This window comes from Saccostrea echinata, unplaced genomic scaffold (genome assembly GCF_033153115.1).
Source record: "Saccostrea echinata isolate AGI-Se365-2 ecotype Australia unplaced genomic scaffold, CSIRO_AGI_Sech_v1 ptg000001l, whole genome shotgun sequence".
Taxonomy (NCBI): Eukaryota; Metazoa; Mollusca; class Bivalvia; order Ostreida; family Ostreidae; genus Saccostrea; species Saccostrea echinata.
The window spans coordinates 27,876,433-27,902,212 of NW_026889750.1; the positions used below are offsets into that span (position 1 = coordinate 27,876,433).

The 25,780-nt window shown below is 34.7% G+C and overlaps 3 protein-coding genes across 3 annotated transcripts; 2 read left to right on the forward strand and 1 right to left on the reverse strand.

Annotated features, from left to right (window-relative positions):
• Window positions 1-201: 201 nt before the first annotated feature.
• Window positions 202-8,436, reverse strand: LOC133173458 (TBC1 domain family member 7-like). The gene is made up of 7 exons (XM_061308479.1): window positions 8,378-8,436; window positions 5,242-5,515; window positions 4,880-5,061; window positions 4,407-4,544; window positions 4,096-4,247; window positions 2,563-2,692; window positions 202-612 (listed from the first exon to the last, which is right to left on the reverse strand). The coding sequence occupies exons 2-7, from the start codon at window positions 5,426-5,428 to the stop codon at window positions 544-546; spliced, it is 858 nt and encodes a 285-aa protein (XP_061164463.1). The 5' UTR covers window positions 5,429-5,515; window positions 8,378-8,436; the 3' UTR covers window positions 202-543.
• An 84-nt stretch (window positions 8,437-8,520) lies between these two features.
• On the forward strand, window positions 8,521-9,128 carry LOC133173563 (succinate dehydrogenase assembly factor 2, mitochondrial-like). The gene has a single exon (XM_061308578.1). It carries the CDS (start codon window positions 8,553-8,555, stop codon window positions 8,991-8,993), a length of 441 nt encoding a protein of 146 aa, XP_061164562.1. The 5' UTR covers window positions 8,521-8,552; the 3' UTR covers window positions 8,994-9,128.
• A 3,705-nt stretch (window positions 9,129-12,833) lies between these two features.
• LOC133188598 (E3 ubiquitin-protein ligase RFWD3-like) lies at window positions 12,834-25,721 on the forward strand. Its single transcript, XM_061324090.1, has 14 exons — window positions 12,834-13,343; window positions 14,159-14,260; window positions 15,687-15,977; window positions 16,255-16,340; window positions 16,648-16,750; window positions 19,031-19,209; window positions 20,002-20,095; window positions 20,239-20,340; window positions 20,432-20,595; window positions 21,082-21,285; window positions 22,809-22,903; window positions 23,182-23,273; window positions 24,793-24,981; window positions 25,243-25,721. The coding sequence occupies exons 1-14, from the start codon at window positions 13,047-13,049 to the stop codon at window positions 25,390-25,392; spliced, it is 2,148 nt and encodes a 715-aa protein (XP_061180074.1). The 5' UTR covers window positions 12,834-13,046; the 3' UTR covers window positions 25,393-25,721.
• Window positions 25,722-25,780: the final 59 nt, after the last annotated feature.

The following is a 25,780-nucleotide window of genomic DNA, read 5'->3' on the forward strand; positions in this document are numbered from 1 at the left end:
TTATTCATGGATTTTTTTTCTTTTAAGGTAAATGCATGAACTACGGTATAATGCTATTAGCACTCCTATCTTATTTGCATCTTTAATGATGCTATAAAGCAGGCGACACAAGTGTTCATTGGAACACTCTAGTTAATTGATACAAACATAAAGAACACAAACACAAAGAAAAAAAATAGAAATATATTCCTCCAAAAAAAGCAGGTGCATGATTTTTCATTTACATTGTAGTTATTTATCAGTTAAGACATTTAAATGCTTATCAATTTTTACTTAAGTAACATAATTTTATATCAGATACAATGTACATCATAGACAAATTTTGAAATGTAAAATATTAATTTCCTTTGGTAATGCATTGAGCAATTTTGTCTAGTGTACCTATATTAATTCTTGTAAAAAGTGTCATTAGCAATTCAAGTATTCAACAGAGCTTAACTTCTCCATGTTCAGTTACTTTATCTATACAACACTGCACCTAACAAAATCGAGATAATAACTTTCTAAAACCCTTAATTGACTTTTCTCTGGTCTCTCTCTTTGTTAAGAGTGTTGTTTGCTCCACAAGTCTATAGCCATAGTCACAATGATATCCCCACAATCTTCTGGGAGCTGAAAAATATTAGACTCAATCAGCTACATAATACTTGTATCAAAATAATAATTCATAACTCTAACATGGTGAAAAGTATGAACCTCATTCCTGCATCTCTATTCTTGCTCATTATTTATATACTACTACATGTACATTTCTATGTAACAGGATTTTTTTTTTAACATTTCATAATTTGATTTTGAAAATCAATATTCCCATTTCCCCTCAGCCATAGATGTAAAAAAAAAAATCATTTTGTTTCCTGAATAAATTTGTACAAACCAATGTATAAACATACTGGAAGTTAATTTTCATTTTGTTCAGTAAATAAATTATTTATTTAACAACCTATGTCTTAAGTAAGTAATGGAAAACAACCTAAATTTCAATGAATTCATGATTTTTATTTATTCCACAGAATATTCATTTTCCAAAACAATGAGTTACAAATGTATTAACTTAACACACATAAAATATAAGGAAACAGATTGCATTATTTTTTCCCTGTTTGTAATATTTTTTTCTTTTTTTACCATTAAAGGCGATGCTGTCTTTCAGTCCTCCTCTTTCATCTTGAAAACCCCTTGTTTCCCTTCAATTTCTATTGCATTCTACCTTCAGATTTCAAAGGGGCTAAATTTTCTTATATTTTGAAGTAACAACATGTGTCAGTGTCATCTAAGCCATCTTCATTTTTCCATCTTTACTTCCCTGACTAGCCCCTCCACCTAAAATGGGCTTCAGGGAAAATGAACAAAACTCACTTTTGAAATTTTCCTCAGTTTATTGTCTCGCACAGCACAATGGGATAAGGATTAATTCCTACTACAAACCATATCTACTTCTGCAATTGTCACGATTAGTCTTAATCCACTATCATGTGTGTGGTGTCAGATATCGAAGGAATCTCAGAATTGAATTTTCTTCATTTTCCTCAAGTTGGCCATTCTGAGCTGGCCAGGGGTCAGCCAGGAAAGCAAAGATGGAAAATGTATAGTGGTGTAGATAATACCCAAATTAGCTGTAGAATTGTAGCACTATGGTTTTATATTTTAGTCTTTGACCATTTTCGCCACTTTTCAGCATTGGTCAATCAATGACCTTTCATCCCCTAATTTTAGACAAACATGTATTCTATAACCAGCCTGTATACTTTATCCACCTCCTAACCGTTTATAGTCATCTCTACAGACCAATAAACTGTCTGTAGAGACGACTATAAACGGTTAGGAGGTGGATAAAATATACAGGCTGGTTATAGAATATGTCTAAAATTAGGGGATAAAAGGTCGTTGATTGACCAATGCTGGAAAGTGGCAAAATACATCCCCAAAGTGTGCAGAAAATCTTGCACCATAAATTCCACTTTATTTACATTATGGGATCTGTAGCGTTATGGTCAAAGACTAAAATATAAAACCATAAAGCTACAGTTCTGCAGTTATACCCAAATATGTTGTCACAGTACTTTATGATATGGGAAAATTTAATCCCTTTCAAAATGTTTAAGATCACTTGCAAATAACAAAGCATTGTAAACAAGGCAAAATACATCACTTTGGGGCTGAGGTCAGGTAATAATAACATGGAAAAATTGTCATGGTACCCTTGACTTCTGACCTTAAAAAATAATAGGAATTTTTCTCATAAGATTTGCTACCCAACTGTGAAATTCATTCGTTATCATCAAACCAGTAGGATGCTTGCCCTACCACCAGACATCAAAGGTAAAACTAAATTACTGGGTACCTATAACTTAATCATAATCAAGCCTAGGGTATAAATAAGGGTTTCAAGGGAGGGGGATGCTGAGGGGGAAAAAATCACATTTAATGGTATAAATAAAAAATGTGACACCAGAATACATGCATGTAAATATCATGATTTTCATCAAAATTCCAGATATATTAGCTCTGGGTCATTTGATTTTTACAGAGAATTGCTCTGATAAATATGATGGAACAAACCTCCATTAAATATTGAATCATATCTGTTTTGCTCTTCATGCTCAGAAGTGGTCGCTTGAAGGTCAGAAAAACAGCTACTGCTACAAACACTACAATGCCATGGGCACCTCCTATGACTTTGTCCCAGATTCTGGCAGAGAGATAAATCATCCATAACTAAATCAGTGATAAATACCAGGGGGTACTTCAAATTAGTTCACACTTACATGTAACAACAATATTATACATTTGTTGACCGGGTTTGAGGGCAGCATGCGTTTTGTCACACCCAAGAACCGAACTGTTTGCCTGAGGCCGGTTAGGCCTCCAGCAAACAGTTTGGTTCTAGGGGTCAACAAAATGCATTTTGCCTGAGAACAGTCAATAAATGTTTTTTTGTATACCTTTTTTTGACATACATGTATCTTGTGCTGGTTTCCGAGATGTAAATTTCCTTTACCAGCACTGAGGTTAAACTCGGTCAATTACGTCACTGTAACCCCATTGAATGCAAATAAGATTTTCATGATACCACCCATTGTGTGACGTAAGTGGTTCAATTTCTCACTGACAGGTCCAATATCTCACTCTGGTCAAACATGGATTTTTCCATGACCACTCAGTAAAACATTGGAAATGTTAGACTTTTTTTAATGTAGATTTATAAAAGTACAAATTTTTAACTGTATAACAAATCATGCTTATAATGTTTTACACAATATGAGAATAAATTGAATTGAGAATAATGGTCATTGCACAATAGTTCTTGCATATACCATCTGATGTTTAATATACTTCTACTCTTTTTGTTGGTGCATTTATCTACACAAGTTTAAAGTTATAAAATTATTACTTACTAAATTACTAAAAAATAAATAACTACATTCTTAAAAAATTGGTTAACCATGTGATACCAATTACTGCTTAAATCTTTACTTATTAAGACTGCAGTCACCATTTGCTAGCCAAATGTTTCTTTTCTATTCCACTTTTCACTAACCCTAGGGTTAGTGAACATGGACTTCAATTTGAATTGAATTCACTATTCAATTGTGCATGTAACTAAAATTGGTCTGCAATCTTACAAGAGTCATATTTTAAAGCTAAGATAATAAAAGTTAAAAATTCATTTTCTACAAAATAGAATTTCCTAAATACTAGTCTAGAATGCATTTTTGATTTTTAAATTGACTATGTAATTTTTTAAATTTTGCCAGCACTTGATTGACATTCCAAAATGAAGAAATACAAATTTTTACAGTATAATTAAGGGAAAAAAAATGACAAAAGCATCTTCATGCTGAGAAAGACAGAAAGTTTCTCTAATATTGACATGACCAGGAATCAATTGGTTTACATGCTTTAAAACCATACACCATCCGTTTGAGGAGAAACGCTATACAAAATGTTCTCATTCTTCCTTTAAACTTGTTGATTTTTAATACATGTGTATATAAACTGTATCTCTTATATTAGTGATAATGTATGTTTATCTCAATTTGATTAAGGAAATATTAGTAAGTAGATGTGACTGTCATACTTGGTTTTTATTACCTTTCAAGGCATGTTTCAGGTAGCACTTCAGCAAAACAGCTATCAAACCACACTGTTAAGGGAAGAGAATTCCATAGGGAGTGTTTTTGGAAATGGTCAAACAATTTTCCATCTCCATCTTCAGTTTTGAGGCTCTGTGTTGTTTTCTGAACCTTTTTGAAATTTTAATCATTTTGTGAATTTATGAAATCACGTAAGATTATTTTTATCAAGTTCAAATTCATCCATAAGGTAATAAATGTACATGCACTTGCAGTTTTCCAGAATCACCCTCTTTTTTAATATATGTAAATAGCGGGAAAAAAACTTACCAGATTTGAATTGCTATCTTTGGATTTTTTGTACATTTTGTAAAATTCAACAGAAATGAGGTAGGCATCTGTCAGATCCTCACATATATTTGCCATTGTTGCTGCTATTGAAACGAAATCCTCAAACTCCGAATCATACTGAATAAAAAAACAAACTGCACATTAAAAAAATGACATATTCTTATCCTATAATTTATGTTGAAATCTGATTAGAGTACAAAAATCCAATCATATAAACAGTCTTTATCTCAGGTGTACAAGAAAATGACCTAGATTTTATTATTGTTATACTATATGATATATGAAACTATATATTAGACATGGGAGCTGGTACAAAATGGATTCAAGTCTTATGTGCAACTGTTCTAATAATATTAAATGAATTATTCTTGTAAAAGCTCATACACATGTTCATATACAATCAGTAATTTTAAATTACTGTCAAATTCTCTGCTCAAATAATAATAATATACCTTGTATTGCTCAAACTTGATCTGGCCAGACTCCACAAGGTACATTTTGAGGAAGACTTTTCCTATGGGTGTGTTTTCATCAACATATCGTAACAACTTTACAGCATGATTTAAGTCATTGTATTTTTGTTTCCTTTGCTGCATCAGAAATTCATGGGAGTCTGAATTTGCACACAAAACATCTAAAATGAGAAAAAGCACAAAGGAGGCTAGTACAGTGTATATATTTGTTTATACGTGTAACTGATGAGTGATGATAAATCATTTTTTGGAAAAATTTTCTGGTATATGTACATAATATAACAACTACTATCATTCATCAAGTATCATTTTTTGTAATTCAATCATAGTAAAGAACTCACCTAAGACTAGTTTCCAGACATAATTTCGATACATTGCTGGCATAGCAAATCGCAGACAAAACTGCTTTAATTTTTCCACACTTATTGGTTTTTCTTTTAGAAGAGTCTCTAATGATTTCCTCTCCTCCACTCCACCGATCCCAAATTTGTCATAATAGTAAGTACGGAAATTTCTCTCATCTGACATAATATAAATCGGTCTTCTTTAAAGGCAAAAAATTTAGGCCAATATCCCATCAAAGTCCATCATTTTGACTTGTACATTAAACAAATCCTGGAGAACAAAGATGAAATATTTTCAATAGATAAAAAACAATCATACACCTGAAGATAATTTAGAACAAAAAAGAAACGTAAAATATTCCATTCTTATGAATACACTCTTACATGGGAATGTATTGTGGTTGCAACCCCATACACATAATAAAAACTTATGCTTGATAAGAATGATTGCAAATTTGCAAGGAAATTCAGAACACAAGTGAAGAATATATTAACATTTGAAATGCTGATGTGGCATACAGTTTTTTTCCAATCAGTTGCTGGGCCAAGTACTGAGTTACTTCCTGTAGAAATGTTTGCCAATTTCAGTCTCAATATTTATGTATGTCCTGAATAAATAGGCAACTACTCAGCATGATATAAATGCTTGAAAATATACAATTTTCTATCACTCAAGGAGTTGAGCGTCTGCACTACTCAATTTTTTAGCAAAAATTTTAAAACTAAACATAGGTAATCTGAAAGCTTACAGAGCTCACCTCAAAGAATGTTATCTTTAGGTAAGGCAAAGTCCCATACTAAACTAATAATATAGTAGTGTCACTGTGCATCCCTAGATACAACATTTATGCAATTTTTGTCCATGTACAGCTTGCCTTTAATTGGGAATGAGCTTGTCCTAAAAAAAACTTAAACCGGTCATTCATCCAGAAAATGCAGGTCAGATCTAGCATACAAAGTAAGTCTGTTAATGTGCAACCCTTGATGCACCATCAATACAAGTTTGGTCCAGGTCAGCCTTATCGTCAATTGGGAATGGACCTGCTCTAGAAGCTTCAATTGGGAATGGACCTGCTCTAGAAGCTTTAACCTGGTCAATTCTAAAAAGCAAATTTCACATCCTGGACAGGGCTCGACATTAACGCTTGTCCGCTTGTCCGGTACCAGTGGAAAAAAAATATGGACAAGTAAATATTGCTGGGCACTTGTCCGATTGGACAAGTGCATTTTTATGTAAAGAAGTCACTAAATAATAAAAAGAACAACTGTTGAAAGTTTACCAGTACTTTAAAGACGGAAACAGTACATAAAAACCCAACTTCGATCCCGATATGGATCGCTATGTAATCCAGTTCACACTCGATCGGGATCGAAGTTCACTAATTGCATACTACTACAAAGGCATGGAATTTACGAAGTTTGGCAGTATTTATGTTGTCAGGACAGAAAGTCTAGATAAAATTTTGTTTAATGTGTTTGTTGTATTTAAAAATAACATCACGCACATGTAATGGACTTTATTTTAGTTTTCCAGTCGACAGCATTAGATCTTTATTGAAAAATGTTCGGACAAGTGAAGTTGAAATTCGGACAAGTAAATGTCTTGGTTACTTGTCCGAATTGACAAGTAGGAAAAAAATTTAATGTCGAGTCCTGCATCCAACATCCAAAGAACCAGTAAGTCTGGTAGCATGCATCCCTAGATGTATCATCAATGCAAGTTTGCTCTATGAAGGACTTTAAATCAAACTGGAATGAACCTGCTCCAAAACCTTAAACTTGGTCACTCATTAAGAAATACAGGTCAAATCCAGCATCCAAAGCAAGTCTTAATACATCATCCATCAAAGTTTGGTCAAGGTAGGGCTTGAATTTAAACTGGAATTATAAACATGCTGCATAAACATTAAGCTGGTCATGCACCACGATAATGTAGGTCAATTCCGGCATCTGAAGAAAGTATGATAGTGTGCATCACTATACGCAAAATCCATGTAAGCTTGGTCAAGATAGGGATTGAAGTTACACTGGAATGAGCCTGCTCCAAAAAATTTCACCCGGTCATTCATCTAGAAAATGTAGATCAGATCCAGCATCTGAAGCAAGTCTGAGAATGTTCATCTCTTGATGCATCAACCATGCAACTTTGGTCTAGGGAGGACTTGAAGTTACACTGCAAAGAACTTGCTGCAAAAACTTTAACCTGGTCATGCATCTGGAAAATGTACATCAAATCCAGCATCTCGAGCAAGCTTGGTAATGTGCATCCTTAGATATATCATCCATGCACGTTTTGTCAATATAGGGTTTATAGATACTTTAGAATTAACCTTCTCAAAAGACTAAAACCTTGTTCATTCAGAAAATGTGGGTCAGATCCAGCATCCACAGCAAGTCTGGAAGTATACATCCTTAGTTGTATCATCCCTGCAAGTCTGGTCAATCTAGGGCTTATAGTTACTTGGAATTGAGACCTGATCCAAAATATTTAACCTGTTCCAAAAACATTAACCTGGTCATTCTTTGGCTGAAAATGCAGCAACTGAAAGACGGACTGGTACAAAGAAACATACTAAAAGCATCATCCATGCATCTCTGATCAATATAGGGCATATGAGTACTTGAAAGAAAATCTGCTCCTAAAACTATAACCTTGGATGCCGACATTCCAACAGTTAACAATGTCCTTGAAGGATAGGGACATACAAAAGACTACAGATATTTGAGTTTTGGTTTGTAATTATGTATACCTTTTCAATATGTATAAAGAGTTCTCTTTTTTACATATCAACAAGGAACCAAGACACCTGTGAAAAGATATTCTTTCTAACAGCTAGAGCAATTCTGCAACATCACATTTATTGTAGAGGTTGTACTTTCATGAAACTGACTTAAGATTTATCGTAAAAAAAGTTTTAAGACAGATCGTAAGTTTTTTGTTTTTTTTTTGTAGTTTTTTTTTTTTTTTTTTTTTTTTTTTTTTTTTTTTTTTTTTTTTTTTTTTTTGAAACTTGTGATCATTGACATTTTGAATAGAATTGTAATGTATTTTTTTTAATAGTGATGAAAGTTTTTTAAAATAGAAATTGGGTATTATATTAACACCTCGTAAGCATTGATAGTTAAAACTTACATTTCCACACAATATACATTGATATTTGCTATGTTGAACAATTTTTTCTGTCGAAATCAAATAGGAAACTTTGTATGCAGGATAAAAGAGAAAACCAAGACTGGTAAAATTCTCGGAACTCCTCGGATTTGTCTTTCGTAAGTTGTTTACTTTACGTAACTTCATTTTGAGCAAAATGTCGAATCTACCTCGACTCCTTAGATTATCTACTGTCGCAAGATGTTACAGAAATTTTCCAAGATATTCAAGTTCAACGTCTGGAAACGGTGATCAACCAGAATTTATACCTGTTCCAGAATATGCAGAGCGACATGGAGAAAATATGGAAGTGAGGAAAGCTCGACTACTTTACCAGAGCAGAAAGAGAGGAATGCTTGAGAATGGTCTTCTTCTTAGTACATTTGCTTCAAAATATCTAAGTGATATGACAGAGCGCCAGGTTGAGTTATACGACACACTAATAAACAAACCAAGTAATGACTGGGAAATTTATTATTGGGCAACGGGAAATAAGCCCACGCCAGAGGAATATCAAAGTGAAATAATGGACATGTTGAAGGAACACGCTAGGAACGAAGACAGGGATTGTAGGATCACTCAACCACCATTATTTTAATATTTAGTTGATGCAGTGACTGAGAACATGTTGAATGAGCCAATTGTGTTTTGTAATATTATGCTTTTAAAATGCCTATTTTGTTAGCCATATCTTGTTTTAAATTTCGAAAAACCATTAAAAGAAGTTGTTCAATATTTTTTTTCAAATATTTACTTCGAAAATGCAGTCAGGTAGAAAAGAAAAAAAGATTTTATGTAATTATCAATGTCAATATAATCGGATTCGGCATCCATAACTCTTGAGAATAGGGTAAAAGTAGTGAAGATGTGCCGAAACTCAAGGTCCCGAAATATCGTTCTGTACGATAGTTTATTATATCAGATGTAATATTTTCTTTCAATTTATATAAGGGATTAAGAAAGAATTATTGTCGAAAATTCGGTTCAGAAAATGGATGCATTTCATCTTTTCAACGCTCCCAATTAAAAATAATCGTTAAACCTGGAAAAAAATGTTCTAATTACTAAAAAAAAAAAAAAAAAAAAAAAAAAAAAAAAAAAAACAAAATTGGGCGTGTCTTTGCTGAAATTACAAAATTGTACACCAGGTTGCAAAATTGGACTATGTCGTACACGATTCTATGTTCTGAGAGGCGTTTTAAAAATGTCTTAAAATTAGAAAATCCCTTTGAGCTCCATAAGAAAAAATGTTTCATTGCAAAAAACAAAAACGCGTATTGTGTGTCATTATACTAGGCCAACGCGCGTTATATATATAATGCAAAATTCCACTCTCTACCATCGGCGTCGCCTGCGTGGCGCAGTGGTTAGAGCGTCTGCTCTAGAGTCGCGAGGTAAGGAGTTGATCCTTACGTCGCGGGTTCGAATCCCACTGTGGGACGTGGAGACCGGTCTTTCGGATGAGACCGTATAAACCGAGGTCCCGTGTCGCAGTAGGTGTTGGCACGAAAAAGATCCCTCACTGCTCAATGGCCGTAAGTGCCGAGCATAGGACAAGATTTGCAGCTCTCCACCGGCAAGTGGTGGCGTCTCCACATGAGTGAAAAATTCTCGAGAGGGACGTTAAACAACAAACAAACAAGCAAAATCTACCATCGGCTCATACATTCACGTCTGTCGTTGGCTCGCGTATATCACAGTGATAAGCACGAGAAATAGTGCGTTTGTTTTAATTCATTATAATTAAATGTCTGAACTAATGATAGTCCTTAAAGATAGATATTTACTAAATAAATATAAAATTCTTAGTTTAATTGAAATGTTATGTTTTTTACGTTACGTCAAGAATCTTGACGCGAGCCCATTGCAGAGGTGTCTGAGAGAAGAACGAACGACAACTCTGCATAGGAGATTGGCAAAACTCGTGTGTTTTAAGGTTTTGTCAAAGGTCAAGATGTCTAAAAATTTATTTTTACAATAGCTCCAAAACTATGTGGTTTATAAAGTTTCGTGCCCCCCGCCCCCCAATAATTTTGTCGATATATAGATTACTATAGTAAACATAGATACTATATGCTTGTGCCCCCTCAACCTCAATAAAAACGTCTGATGTTCTTTTTTTGCTTATCAGGAAAATTTTGGTAGTGCCCCCTCAACTGTCAACTGAAAATGTATGGCTGTGCCCCCCCCCCCCCCAACTGAATTTGCTTCCTACGGGACTGAATGATACATCTAAGAACGCACACTTCCATGCTTGCTTCAGATGCTGAATCTGACCTACATTTTCCAGAAGAGTGACCAGGTTAAAGTTTTTGGAGCAGGTCTCATTTCCAAATAACTTTAAGTCCTAAATTGACCAAACTTGCATGGATCATGCATCTAGGGATGCACCCTCCAGGCTTGCTTCAGATGCTGGATCTGACCTACATTTTTCGGATGAATGACCAGGATAAAGTTTTTGGAGCAGGTTTATTCTAAAGTAACTTTATGGCCTATGTACCACACTTGCATGGATGATACATCTAAGGATGCACACTACTGGACTTCCTTTGGATGCTGGAGTTTACCTACAATTTCCAGATGAGTGACCAAGTTAATGTTTTTGGAGCATGAAGGTCCATTACCAAGAAACTACTAGGCCTATCTGAAGCAAACTTGCATGGATGATGCATCACGGGATGAATACTCTCAAACTTGCTTCAGATACTGGATTTGACTTACATTTTCTGGATGAGTGACTAGTTTAAAGTTTTAGGTAAGCCCATTCCCAAGTAATTATACAAACCCTATCATACCAAAATTGCATAAATGTTACATCTAGGGATGCATACTACTAGATTATTAGTTTAGTGTAGGACTTTGCCTTATTTAAAGACAACATTTGTTGAGGTGAGCTCTGTAATCTCTGGTTACCTATGTTTGTTCACAAATATACCATGCCCTCGGTACTGATCCTTTAGTGGTTGACTTGGACTTTATAATTTATGCCGAGGTAATTTTTTTTAAGACTTTGTGAGCTTGGAGATTTTCTTCAGGATTCTATCCTTCATAGAAGAAATCTCCAAATCAGTTTCAATTTAATAAGATGCTTTTAAAGTGTACCTACTGTGCAACAATCCCTGACCGAGGAAAGACGAGTTATGAGGTGTACTAAATAACGTGTATTTAGGGGGGGGGGGGTGTTTACATTTACCATAATTCCCGAAATTTACGAAAAACTGTCAAAGTGATTGCATGATGATAACAATCATTTTTGCCCTCTTCTAAAATTTGTCTCTTGCTCAGGGTAGAGCTAAGTCAGTCATATTTTCAAAGTACATTACATGTACAATTTGTACATATATATCTTTGAAAATCTTAACTTACATGTAATTTTGAACATTAATCTGGCAAATGACGTTTGTAAGATTATGATGAACAGCTATCTCTTTCAAATAATGCTAGAATTCATGTCATAGGGTCTACGAGACAGGTCTCAGGGTGAGGCTTGTCACATGCGTCAAGTTCGGGGAAAAGGGGGGGGGGGGTGTAAGTACCTGAATAGCTCGAGAAACAGATGATACTTAGGTGAGCGTTCAAGAATATATAAAATATGGAGATAACTAACAGTATTCGAAACTAAAAGTCCATTTAAACAAATGAATACAAATCGGGAGCAGATCAAACATGGACCTCCTAAAACTTCACTGAGAGGTGGGATCAGGTGTCATGGAGGAGTGAGCTTCCCCTGCCGACCAGTCACATGCGCCGTGTGCTCCTTGTCAAGATCGGGAAAAATGGAAAAATCTGTAGACAATTCAGTATGTAAATAATGGCCTAACAATAAGTATGAAAAACGTCCGTTAGCATTTGACTCAATGATAGGTTGTATTTGCTGACAAGGTCATTAATTAATTGTATCGACCATAAAACTTGCGAAAACTTCAAAAGGGGAATGTTAATTGATATCCTTATGGGCCTCTTGTTGTTTCGTAATACAGGTTTTTAAAAGTCCTAATAATTTTTTTTATCTCGTAATTACGACTTTTTTAACTTCACTCGTAGTAACGATTTTTTTAATCTCGTCATTACAAATTAATGATCGGCATTCAGTTTTATCTCGTAATAACGACTTTTCTACAAAACGACTTTTTATCTCGTTATTACGACATTTTGTCTCGTTATTTCTCTACGTGTAATAACGATTTTTAAAATCTCGTTAGTCCGACTTTTTATTATTTATTTAATTTTTTTTTCATTTTCTCAATTTCACCTTTACTTTACTTATTTGGTTTACTTTATCAACCTGTTTCTTTTATGCATTATTAATTAATTGCAAAAACAAAACAAAAATTTAGCAGATCCGTGTGAAATAAGTTTAACTCTAAAGTGTTAAATAGTGTGTCTACTTTTACCAAATGCAAAATGGATGCCCAAGTTGGCGCAAAATTTGACAATTTGAAAGAAAGAAATCCTGTGCGATAAATTGCTAGTTAGAGATACAAAAATAGTGAAATAACATGAAATAGTAAGTGCTATTCAACAGGTAATCGTGATATATGTTGACTTTGGTTTAGTTAAAATGTAGCATTAGCAAAAGAGGTAAGGTCAAGGTGCAGTAACGGAACATGATGTGTTAAGTGAACGTCAAGGAACCATCAGAAACTCACCCATGTCTGCTGCTAGCGATGGGAGCGATCAAGATATGCACAGAGATTCCAACACACCATTACTCCCCCAGATCACGTCGAATTTGGTGCCATATTCGCCTCCTCGTATCGGGGTTTCACAACAGAATACAGTCTACAGATCCCCCTCTCACTCAAGAAATCAACAGACACTGGAGGGTTTCTTCATCGGGAGGCGACGAAGTGGAGGAGGTGATGATATGCCCTCAGTTAACCTAAGTTCTGCCCCTCCTTTACCCGTGTTCAGTATACCTGAAGATGCAATTTTACCAAGGGCAGTGGTAAGCAATGTGTACATTAGCTGCAGATCTGTAGCTTGCTGGTTTTAAAAAATGGGGATGGACGACCAGAGAGCTACAGTGCTACCCATTGAAAAAAAGTGTATATTTCTGACATGCAAAAAAGTACCCTGTTTCTTAATTTGTTTCCCTGTATATTTCAAAATATATTACCAACCATGTGTTCCTAACATATTTTTTTTACTACTTCCACAACAAAACTGCATGTAAAACTCATTCACGAAGTGCTTTGGACAAATTGTCATGTCACCCGAAATGGCAGTATAAATAGGTGAAATTTTCGATGGTCTTAATTTCATGCCCAGGTAGGCCATGAACAATGGTTTTGTGGAATGTTTTGTTGTTTGTTAGGAATATACCGTTAGTAATATTTTGATATGGCGGCTTAAATATACATGTAAACAAAAATAAATCAAGAAAATAGCACACATTTTTGTGTGCAATAAATGTACTCTTCTTTTTGCTATGGGTGGTACTGTAGCCCTCCAGTTGTCAATCCTAATTTTTTAAGACCAGCAAGCTACAGATCTGCAGCTATGTGTACATATATAAAGCAGAATGGTTGTCCAGAAAAAGTACCAACAGTCACAAAGTGATAAAAAAAGGGAAAAAAAACATTGCTAGATACATGTAATTCAAATAATTGAGGCCATATATGAAAATATACATAAAATATTTGAGAAATTTTGATTCTTGTTTGCATGATAAAGTTTATTGCAAAAGACGAAAAATATATATACTCTTTAATTATACTGAAGTGAAAAGCCAGCGATAAGGATTTTTTTTTATTGATTTAGGTTCCTGGTATTGGAGGGGAAAATGTGAACAATATTAGGGACAGATCACCCGAAGTTATTTCTAGTGAAGAGGAAGATTCAAGATCTTCGAACCAAGATGTGGTACAAAACTACTTATGCCTCAGCCTGCATATATGAGCTATTCTACAGTCGTTTGACCAGTTGCAAATAGGGAACCAATTAGCCGGTGCTGTAAATATATGACAGCATTATTTCAAAATCTAATTCATTTGTCAAAGTAGTTCAGTGACTTGCAGAATTAAATGTTGTTTCATAAAAGTTCGGCCTTTCAAAAAAAAAAAATTATTTTAGCAAGTTAAAATGGGTACTCATTTTAACTAATTAAGAATAAGCTGACGAGTTCTGAATACCTTAGCGGTTCCCATGCAATTTGACCCTAAATTAAAAATATCCATCTCACACATTATCAATTGACATGCCTAGGAAAAGTTAAAATGCTTACCAGTAAGTAAAGTGGTATTTCCAAAGGATAAAGAGAAATAACAGTCACATTTACAATGAAGAAATAACAGAAAACTAACGTATTATATAGTGTTTATAATGGGTATTCGGAACTAGTAAAATGACAACACGAAATATTCTGATATCTTCCAGTGGTCTAATTATTTTTTGCAAACTTTTGGTATTTGTTAAAATACATATGAAACTTACTTTTGATAGTTGAAATGTTTTATGTGAAAAATTGACGTCTTTACAGATGTTTTTCTGCAGACAAACGTGTCGCAGCGATTCAAATTTGTTGCATTGTAAAAGCACGTCACCTGTTTCAAGTACAATAGAGAACACAAACTGACGGCAAAGAATCAAAACTTCACATAATTCTAACACTCATAGATAAGCCTTCATACCATATGTATGAATTCGTGTTTACACTTTTGAATTTATTAGTTATCAGCTCTTAAATTATTAATTATTCAGAACTGATCAAAATTCGGAACTGGTCAAATGACTGTTATAATTTTAATGATGAAATGAGGTGTTATTTTCTTTTATTTAAGGACATAAGCAATGTACTTTGTACTTTATTGTCTTTTCCCCTGGAGTTGAAGAGTTCCAATACTTAAAGGAACTGTGTGCTACATTTTAATTCTATATATGCTTTTGTACACTTCTTCTAAAACAAGTTTGGATAAACAAAACATCTAGAATATATGTTCAGTAATTTTTGTATATTTTCTTTGAATTATACAAGAATTTTCATCGATATCTTTTCATAACCCCTGGTAATGCATGCTGATTTTTTGTCTACGAACATCTGATGGGTCTATAATTTAAATTAAGAATATCTTGAAAAATTATCAGTAGGTAAGGTAAGTTACGTATGTCCTTAAGAGATATTTTTTAAAAAGAATTATTTGCTGCCAATCTGCAACAAGGTTCTGATCTGAAGTTCTTTTCATATTTATACAACAATTACAGATCCTTCTAAGGAAAGGAAACTGTTAAAAGGAAAAGAATAAGCTGTTATATCTATTTGCAAAAATATACATACATTTTCAATTTTAAGGAAATTCTTTCTAACCCTGACGAGGAAAATTCCAATTCATCCCAAGAAAATCTTCCATCAGTAGAAAATCATGAACCAGAGGCAACATCTGGTGCCCAGGACACTTTACAACCATCTTCCCAGGGCCAACAAACCTTGGCTCCAGTCCCAGCAGCTAATGTTCTGTCAGTGCATGTCACCACCAACTCCCCTTCAGATTTCAGAACTCCAAAACGAAGGAGGGTAATGTCAACCCCAGAAAAACCAGGGGGAGCCACAGGTGGACCAGAAGATGATAGCGAGGATGGAAATGTGAGAGGATTATATAGTGTAGAAAATTGATCCTTATACACTGTCTGAAGAACTCCGGTATACTTGCATGCTTATTTTGTAGAAATTTTCAGGTTTCTTATACATGTTATAGTCAAAGGAAATGCTCGCCTTTATTTATTTGCATTTAATGCCATACAAGTTAAAAATTATATTTACCTGTAAAATGTTCGTCTATAAGAGACTGATACAATTGATTTTTCTCTGGTCTTGAAAGGTGCAAGAGAAAATATTTCTAGTAGTTGTTCATATATTTTAGTGTTGCCCTATCTGCTTTGAAGAGTGGTCAACTTCAGGATCTCACAGACTAGCATCTTTGAAATGTGGTCACTTGTTTGGACAAAGGTGACTTTTCTGTAGATTACCATACTCAACCCATGCCCCTTAGACTCCTCCCCCCTTTCTTTATACACACACATGAAATGAAATCTGTTGATACAAAAAAAAAACTCCAACAAAAATTCCTGAAAAGAAAGTAGAAAAGATCTACATATCATAATTCTTTTAGTGAAAATAAACAGTGCATATGTTATAAATAAGCATGGTACTCAACAAATAAAATTTAAACTGAAAATTGTGAGCAAATGCTTTTTCTCATCAGTTGTATAATATATTTATATAAAAGGGATGATTTGATTCTGGTTTATTTTAGCTGCATAGAGAAATGGCTGAAAGGACAAGGTGGAAAATGTCCCCAATGTAACTGTAAAGCCAAAAGGCAAGACATAAGAGTCCTCTATGCCAAGTCACTAAAGGTATTTCTAAATATTCTGTGTTTCTGTATATTACATTGCATTGTAAGAACTGAATGAAGAGTTCTTAGAATAAGATAATTAGTGTGTTCAGTAACCATTTTTAGCTCACCTGAGCCGAAGGCTCAAGTGAGCTTTTCTGATCACATTTTGTCTGTAGTCCGTCTGTCCGTCTGTCTGTCTGTCTGTCTGTCCGTCCGTCCATCTGTAAACTTTTCACATTTTCGACTTCTTCTCAAGAACCACTGGGCCAATTTCAACCAAACTTGCCACAAAGTATCCTTGAGTGAAGGGGATTCAAGTTTGTTCAAATGAAGGGCCATGCCCTCTTTCAAGGGGAGATAATAAAGAATTAGTGAAAAATTAATAGCATCTTTTAAAAATCTTCTTCTCAAGAACCACAAAGCCAGGGAAGATGAAACTCATGTGGAAGCATCCTCAGGTAGTTTAGATTCAAGTTTGTTCAAATCATGACCCCCGGGGGTAGGGCGGGGCCACAGTGGAGGATCAAAGTTTTACATAGAAATATATAGGAAAAACCTTTAAAATCTTCTTCTCAAGAACAGCAAAGCCATGATGAGTCATATTTATATGGAAGCATCCTCAGGTAGTGTAGATTCAAGTTTGTTCAAATCATAACCCCTGGGGGTAGGGCGGGGCCACAGTGGAGGATCAAAGTTTTACATAGAAATATATAGGAAAAACCTTTAAAAATCTTCTTCTCAAGAACAGCAAAGCCATGATGAGTCATATTTATATGGAAGCATCCTCAGGTAGTGTAGATTCAAGTTTGTTCAAATCATGACCCCCGGGGGTAGGGCGTGCCACAGTGGAGGATCTAAGTTTTACATAGAAATATATAGGAAAAATCTTTAAAAATCTTCTTCTCAATAACAGCAGAGCCATGATGAGTCATATTTATATGGAAGCATCCTCAGGTAGTGTAGATTCAAGTTTGTTCAAATCCTGACCCCCCGGGGGTAGGGCGGGGCCACAATGGTGGATCAGAGTTTTACATAGAAATATATAGGAAAAATCTTTAAAAATCTTCATCTCAATAACAGCAAAGCCCTAATTGGTCATATTTATATGAAAGCATCCTCAGGTAGTGTAGATTCAAGTTTGTTCAAATCCTGACCCCCCGGGGGTAGGGCGGGGCCACAATGGAGGATCAAAGTTTTACATAGAAATATATAGGAAAAATCTTTAAAAATCTTCTTCTCAGGAACAGCAAAGCCCTGATTGATCATATTTATGTGGAAGTATCCTCAGGTAGTGTAGATTCAAGTTTGTTCAAATCCTGACCCCCTGGGGTTAGGGCGGGGCCACAATGGAGGATCAAAGTTTTACATAGAAATATATAGGAAAAATCTTTAAAAATCTTCTTCTCAGGAACAGCAAAGCCCTGATTGATCATATTTATGTGGAAGTATCCTCAGGTAGTGTAGATTCAAGTTTGTTCAAATCATAACCCCCTGGGTTAGGGTGGGGCCACAATGGAGGATAAAAGTCTGAAATAGAAATGTATAGGAAGATATCTTCTGATGAAGAACTGCAAAGCCATGATTAGTCATTTTGATATGGAAGCATCCTCAGGTAGTGTAGATTCAAGTTTGTTAAAATGATGACCCCAGGGGATAGGGATGGGCTATAATGGGGGATCGAAAATTTTGCATAGGAACATATAGGAAAATATCTTCTTCTCAAGAACTGAAAATCATGTTTAGTCATTTTGATATGGAAGCATCCTCAGGTAGTGTAAATTCAGTTTTGTTCAAATGATGACCCCCGAGGGTAGGGTGGGGCCCAATAGGGGGATCAAAAGTTTTACATAAGAACATATAGAAAAAAATTTCTTCTCAAGAACAGAAAAGCTATGTTTAGTCATATTGATATGGAAGCATCCTCAGGTAGTGTAGATTCAAGTTTGTTCAAATGATGGCCCCTGGGATAGGGAGGAGCCACAATGGGGGATCAAATTTTTACAAAGGAATATATGGGAAAATTTTTTAAAAATCATCTCAAGTACAACAAAGCCATTTGTTATATTGACATGGAAGCATCATCAGGTAGTTTAAAATTCAAGCCCCCCCCCCTTCCCCCCGTAATCTTTTCAATACTGAACTGATTTGTGCTTCTGCCTTGCCAGTGTGCTTAGGTGAGCGATGTGGCCCATGGGCCTCTTGTTATTGAAGGTTATTATTGAAGTATATATATTTCATTTAATGTGTTTATGTTGTGTGACTTTGTGGAATGATTGTTGCTGTGATTTTGTCCTGGCAGGCTGTAGATACGACAGAGCGTGACAGGGCACTACAAGAGCTAGAAAAAGAAAAAGAAGTCCGTCGGAAAGTAGAAATGGAGGCTGCTCAGTGTCGCCTGCAGTACCAGATGGCTATTGAAGAATGTAACAGACTGAAAGCCGAGATAGATAAACTCAAACGTCAATTACAGTCTACAAAGTAAGTCATAGAGGAATGTAACAGACTGAAGGCCGAGATAGTTAAACTCAAACATCATTTACAGAGTACAAGGTAAGTCATAGAGGAATGTAACAGACTGAAGGCTGAGATAGATAAACTCAAACGTCAGTTACAGTGTACAAGGTACGTCATAGAGGAATGTAACAGACTGAAGGCTGAGTTAGATAAGCTCAGATGTCAGTTACAGAGTACAAGGTAAGTCATAGAGGAATGTAACAGACTGAAGGCTGAGATAGATAAACTCAAACGTCAGTTACAGTGTACAAGGTACGTCATAGAGGAATGTAACAGACTGAAGGCTGAGAGAGATAAGATGTCAGTTACAGAGTACAAGGTACGTCATAGAGGAATGTAACAGACTGAAGGCTGAGATAGATAAACTCAAATGTCAGTTACAGAGTACAAGGTAAGTCATAGAGGAATGTAACAGACTGAAGGCTGAGATAGATAAACTCAAACGTCAGTTACAGAGTACAAGGTACGTCATAGAGGAATGTAACAGATTAACAGTTATTGCATACTAGAAGATAATTTGAGTAAAATAAAGTTTGACATGATCAAATATTGGAAATGTTATATAAAATGATAGAATCTCAATGATTGTAGCTGTATGATATAAAGGTAAAATGTATTTTGACCATTTCATCAATCCTGATTTCAGAGTGATTGAGGTATCTATCAAATCAAACAGTGATTGACAATGTATTCATATTTTAGTTTTGTTATTTTAGGAACACACTATTTTAGATTAACATTATAAATATTTTGTAGGTCCGATTCTTCCTCAGGTGCAGCACAGTCTCAGTCTCAATCAAGAGACATCAGTGGCCACTTTGTGCCAGACAAAACCATCAAAATTTGGGAGGTGAGATAACGATATACTCATATAATGTAAACACCTATTGTTAAACATTTTGCTCTGTTGTTTTGGCAAAATGCTTGTCTTATTCTGTCATTATAATGGTTGAATGGGTTTAAAAAAAATTTAAATATTGAGCTGTCTTGAAGGCTGGTAACTGCCGTGTGATGTCATACACCCCCTCCCTGGCCACACTTGTTGTCTCCCAACCATCATCCAGTCCCTTATTTCCTGGATTTGGCTTCAAAAAGGCAAGATTTCTCTCTATTTTGGCCAGTCAGTTGTAAGATATGCAGAGGGCTGGCTTGTACTAAATTTATATTGTATTTAATTGATTCACAGATCAGCAGTATGGATTTTAAGACCTCACAGTACCTGACTATACACAATAAGGCAATCCGAGACTGTTGCTTTCATCCGTTTGTGGATGATGGAATCTTGCTGAGCTGTGGATTAGATAAGACAGCTAAAATGACGAGTGTCATCAGCAACACGGTTGTCCAGACGTAAGAACTGATCAACCAGATTATTATCTGTAAAAAGTCTTTTTGGAGGGGGGAGATAGAAAGGGTTATTTATATGCTTTAAGGTTCAGATACTCTGATAAAAGAGATAATTCTTAATGAGATAAATGTCGATTATTCCTTTATAAATTTGTCAAATTGAAATATTTTGGCAAGTTTTGCCCCACAAGCTATACTAAACTTGTCTGTACTTTACTTATAAAATAACATTTTTGGAAAATGATAAGAATTAAAGTAACATTTTGTATGAGTGAACAGAGAGTTTATGAACCTTAAAGAATGTTTTCTGGTTTTTTTTGACATTCATAGATAATATGTACAGGTGTGCATATGTAAGCGTAACATGTACATTTACATGTATTTCTAATAGAAGCAATGTAAAGGAACTGAATTCAAGATAAAGTTATAATATAAAGAACAGAATATTAAGAGAAAAATACCTCTGCTTATAACACCATTGTTGTATAGATATGATCTTCCCAATCCTGTTTGGAGCTGTGTATGGAACACAGATGATAGAAACTTTTTCTATGCTGGACAAGCTAATGGGAATGTGATGGAGTTTGACATTCGGAACACCTCTGAACATGTCCAGGAACTAAACACTGAGGGTATGAGGTCACCTGTAGTCTCCTTACAGTACATTCCAAAAGACATCCAAGCTAGCTTCAGGTAGTTTGCAAACTTTTGGATATTTGATTATCGTGTACAATTCTGTATGCTTCAAGATTCCTAGGAGAAAGATTTGTTTGAATCTATTAGAGTCATTAGCATCAGTGATACTGTAAAGTGTAATTCACCAAATTATTGCAACACGTTATTTTCGCGAGAAAGTTGTATTTATAATCGAGACAAAATTTTCGCAGTTACTAGTTACTGTTTTATATATTCTTTATTAAACTGTTTTATATATTCTTTATTAATACTATTTTATGAGAGATTTAAATTTTTGTGAGCAGATATCCTCACTTTTTTACATGAAAATGAAGTTCTCACGAATAAAAAGTGATTTTCAGTAAACAATTGGATTTGATATCAGTGCTGAACTGCTCATTAAACAAAATTTACTGACTTCAAACTTTGTATGAATTAAAATAGAATAGCCTGCTTGAATTGACACAAGAAACTGATTAATTCTTTCTCAGACCTGATGGTTTAGCATTTTGTTGAAATGATGCAACAAATGGCTTGTTCTTTTATCATTCATTGTGGTGTGGCATTTTTGTAATATATATATATATATATATATATATATATATATATATATATATATATATATATATATATTAGGGATGTCAAAATATTTATATTCTTTAGTCGAATAGTCGATTGCATTATTCGAACGATAGTCGAATATATTCGAAACTAAAATTTTATTTCAAACTTCACTGGTACATCACATATTTAACACCAAATCCCCCCCTTTTTTTTTAATTTATTAAAAAGTTACATCAAATGTTACACACAGATGTTCACATGGACCTAAAATGTGGATAGCGTGTTTTTATTTACTTAATATAGACCGCTAATTTCTCCAAAATGCATGATTTCTCCGTCAATCATGTTCATAAATCGGTCTGTAAAGTCGGTTTTTTAGGAAGCATAAAAAATTGACTGTGCGATATATCTTTTTAAAGCTTATTAAAATGATGGGGGGGGGGGGGGGGCACACACGGTGTTTGTGATACATTGTAATGTTAAATATTTGAATATATACGTTTTATACCAACTATCAAAATGTCTTTAACATATGTAAAAGAATATTAATTTTATAATAATTATCGTAGTGTCCAAACATGTCACGGCTATAATGGGTACATGGTATGGTTTGTTCCCATAGTATGAGATCAAGTCCAATTAATAATTTTACAAAGAAAGCGCAGTATAGCAAGATAATTTTATTACAAAAACAACACATTAATTGACAAATAATTCTCGCGGAAGTGAAGCATTTCTAATCACTGTACTTTCTACATGTAAAGTCAGCAGTTTTTAATGAGGAAAATTATCTTATCGAGGTTGAGAATTCCATCTCTTTATCACTCTTTTATTGAATTTAATTATTCGAATGTCGTTTTGTTATTCGATCGTCGGTCCTTTCGACTGATGGTCGAATAGTCGACTATTCGTTGACATCCCTAATATGTATATATATATATATATATATATATATATATATATAATTCCTCTCTCAGACCTGGTGGTTTAGTGGTGGGGCAGCTGAACAAGATAAGTTTCTATGAGAAGAAACCAGACAACCAGTACAGACTACATATGCTACCATTAGAGGGTAAGATATCTCCAGTAGTACAAAATAGATACAGTATGAGCAGGAATAGTAGGAAAGGGGGGTGGCTAGTTTTAAATTTTACTCACATGAAATTGATTAACTTTTTTTTATGTATTGTACCTGATGTTGTATCCTTTAATCAGGACTTATATATTGTGTGGAAATTTTGGAAAGTCAAAGTGAATACAAATTATATGTTTCAGTTAAAGAAAACTATACAAAAGCAACAAATTTTGCTAATTTTGTTTGTAGCAAGCTATAGTGCAATTTGTTTTCAGGTAACTTGACAAGTCTGTGTTTTGAGAATCACACAAGGCACCTGTTGGCCAGTTTCAGACCAACATCCAAACACCCCACAGTTAGACACCAGGTAAGTAACATCCAAATACCTCACAGTTAGACACCAGGTAACTAGCATCCAAACACCCCACAGTTAGACACCAGGTAAGTAACATCCAAACACCCCACAGTTAGACACCAGGTAACTAGCATCCAAACACCCCACAGTTAGACACCAGGTAAGTAACATCCAAACACCTCACAGTTAGACACCAGGTAAATAGCATCCAAACACCCCACAGTTAGACACCAGGTAACTAGCATCCAAACACCTCACAGTTAGACACCAGGTAACTAGCATCCAAACACCCCACAGTTAGACACCAGGTAAGTAACATCCAAACATCCCACAGTTAGACACCAGGTAAATAGCATCCAAACACCCCACAGTTAGACACCAGGTAACTAGCATCCAAACACCCCACAGTTAGACACCAGGTAACTAGCATCCAAACACCCCACAGTTAGACACCAGGTAACTAGCATCCAAACACCCCACAGTTAGACACCAGGTAACTAGCATCCAAACACCCAATGATTAGACATCAAGTAACTAACATCGAAACACCCCACAGTCAGACGTGCTTTTACTGTAGACACGCTCATTAGTAAACATAAGTATCAAAGAGCCATAGTGCATTTGATAGGCATTTTCACCTACTCTAGTAGTGATTTCTTAAACAAAATAATCAAAAGTTTGTCATACAATCTTAGTTTGAACACATGTAATTACACAATAATGATACATAAATGTTGATTGTTCCCCTATGTGATAAACATAAAACTTACCGAGTTTATATGGAGTTTATAGTAAATATTGAGGTATCTATCTATTAAACAATGACATAATGTTGACAAAGACCACCCTTAACCAGAATAACTTTATATGGGTATGATTGCACTTCATTACATTTAGATAATTTTGGTTGAAGGTGGTCTTCATATTGAAAAATGATGAAAATAAATATTAACTTTTCATTCTCATATTATTCTAAGTTTTGGTTATCTGTCTTTAATTTATCCTTCCAATATCAATGATCTCTTATGGCATAGTGGTATGACTGCTGGAACATAGATGTGGTTATTCCAAGTTCGAGCCCAACATTTTCCATTTATGCCTTTTTTTTTAAAAATTTTCTTTATGTATCTTTTCTACATTTTCTTCATTTTTTTTTTTTTATAATAAACATAATTCCATAAAGTTTTAATATAAATGTTGCACTTTCAAAAATATCCCGGGAAAAGACAGTTGTAAACAATTTCATGTAATTTTGCAGATTCATGGCTACTTGTTATATTTTTACTGATTTTCTAAGCCTTTTATTTCAAAATTAGAGTTTGGTTGATCTTGATCTATAAATAGAAACGGGTGATTTCCTTTTAAATTCTTGAGTAGGCCGTGTTGTCAGAAGGGAGCTATGGTTCTTTGTAAAATAATTTTTTTTCATTATTGTGTAACTAGTTGTCATTTAAAAATTTTCTACTGTAGGTTTTGTTTTTCTTTTTATTTTAATTCCAAATAATTTTAACCATGACCTTTTTATTGGTAGCTATGTGAGATGACCTGTGTGAACCTAAGTGCTGACCCTGCTGTTATTGACAACGGCTGTAGTTGTCATGTCATTCAGACATTCCATGGCAGCCAGACACAGACAGTACTGACACGAGCACTTCTAATGACTCACCCAGCAGATGACAGTCGAATGTTAATCTGTGCTGGAGTGGAAACAACCTCAGGGGTAAATATTGATACCTGGATAAGATCTCTGGCTACATACTGTAAAAAGGGTGATTTCTAGAGGTGTCTAATTTTTTTTCACAGTTTTTGAGTTCAGGCTGAATCCCAAAGTTATTCATCTCTCTTATTTGTAGTATTGCTACATGTCAATGGAAAATTGCAAAAAAATATTAATTATTTTTAGAATAAGATCTAAAATGAAAAAAAGTGTGTATGTGTACATGTATATTTCTGAAGAACTATTTTTGATTTCTGTTTTTAGGTCCACATTTGGGACACATCGTCTGGTCAGCTTGTTCAGCGGTTGCCAGCTGGTGGGATCGTGGTGGATACTTGTGCCATGACAATCAACCAGCAAGCATATCTAGCTGCACTGACAGAGAAAAACCTTAAAATTCACCGATGGTGCTGATTCCTCAGAAATACCTCAACCAACTTTGAATCAGGTCATGTGTTCTAAGGTTTAAAATTCACAGCCTGTCTTCTATTTCAGAGTGGACAGGTGTTGTATTTTCATACTGAGTGTAGTGAAAAACAGTACCGTTAGTACTGAAAGGCTAATATTTTGACTGTGATATTAACAGCCAATTTAACCAGTGGATGGTCCCAGAAGTGTTCATAAAGCACCATGTCTTTCAGGATAAGAGTACGAGTGACTGCATGCTGTGTATGTTATGTTTAATCATGTAATTACATTCACATACAAGCCCCCTGAAGAAATAAAAGAACTTTTGTTCAAGATTCTCTGTACTTCATTTTTTAAAAAAAATATATTTAGAGGTCATAGGTGGTTCCGGCTA

Coding starts and splice junctions, on each gene's coding strand:
- LOC133173458 (XM_061308479.1), bottom strand. CDS start 5,428: ATGTCAGATGAGAGAAATTTCCGTACTTACTATTATGACAAATTTGGG. Junction 5,062..5,241: donor TGTCTGGAAACTAGTCTTAG/GTGAGTTCTTTA, acceptor TTCTCATTTTAG/ATGTTTTGTGTGCAAATTCA. Junction 4,545..4,879: donor TCAAGTTTGAGCAATACAAG/GTATATTATTAT, acceptor TTTTTTATTCAG/TATGATTCGGAGTTTGAGGA.
- LOC133173563 (XM_061308578.1), top strand. CDS start 8,553: ATGTCGAATCTACCTCGACTCCTTAGATTATCTACTGTCGCAAGATGT.
- LOC133188598 (XM_061324090.1), top strand. CDS start 13,047: ATGTCTGCTGCTAGCGATGGGAGCGATCAAGATATGCACAGAGATTCC. Junction 15,978..16,254: donor ATGATAGCGAGGATGGAAAT/GTGAGAGGATTA, acceptor CATATATTTTAG/TGTTGCCCTATCTGCTTTGA. Junction 16,751..19,030: donor TCTATGCCAAGTCACTAAAG/GTATTTCTAAAT, acceptor TTGTCCTGGCAG/GCTGTAGATACGACAGAGCG.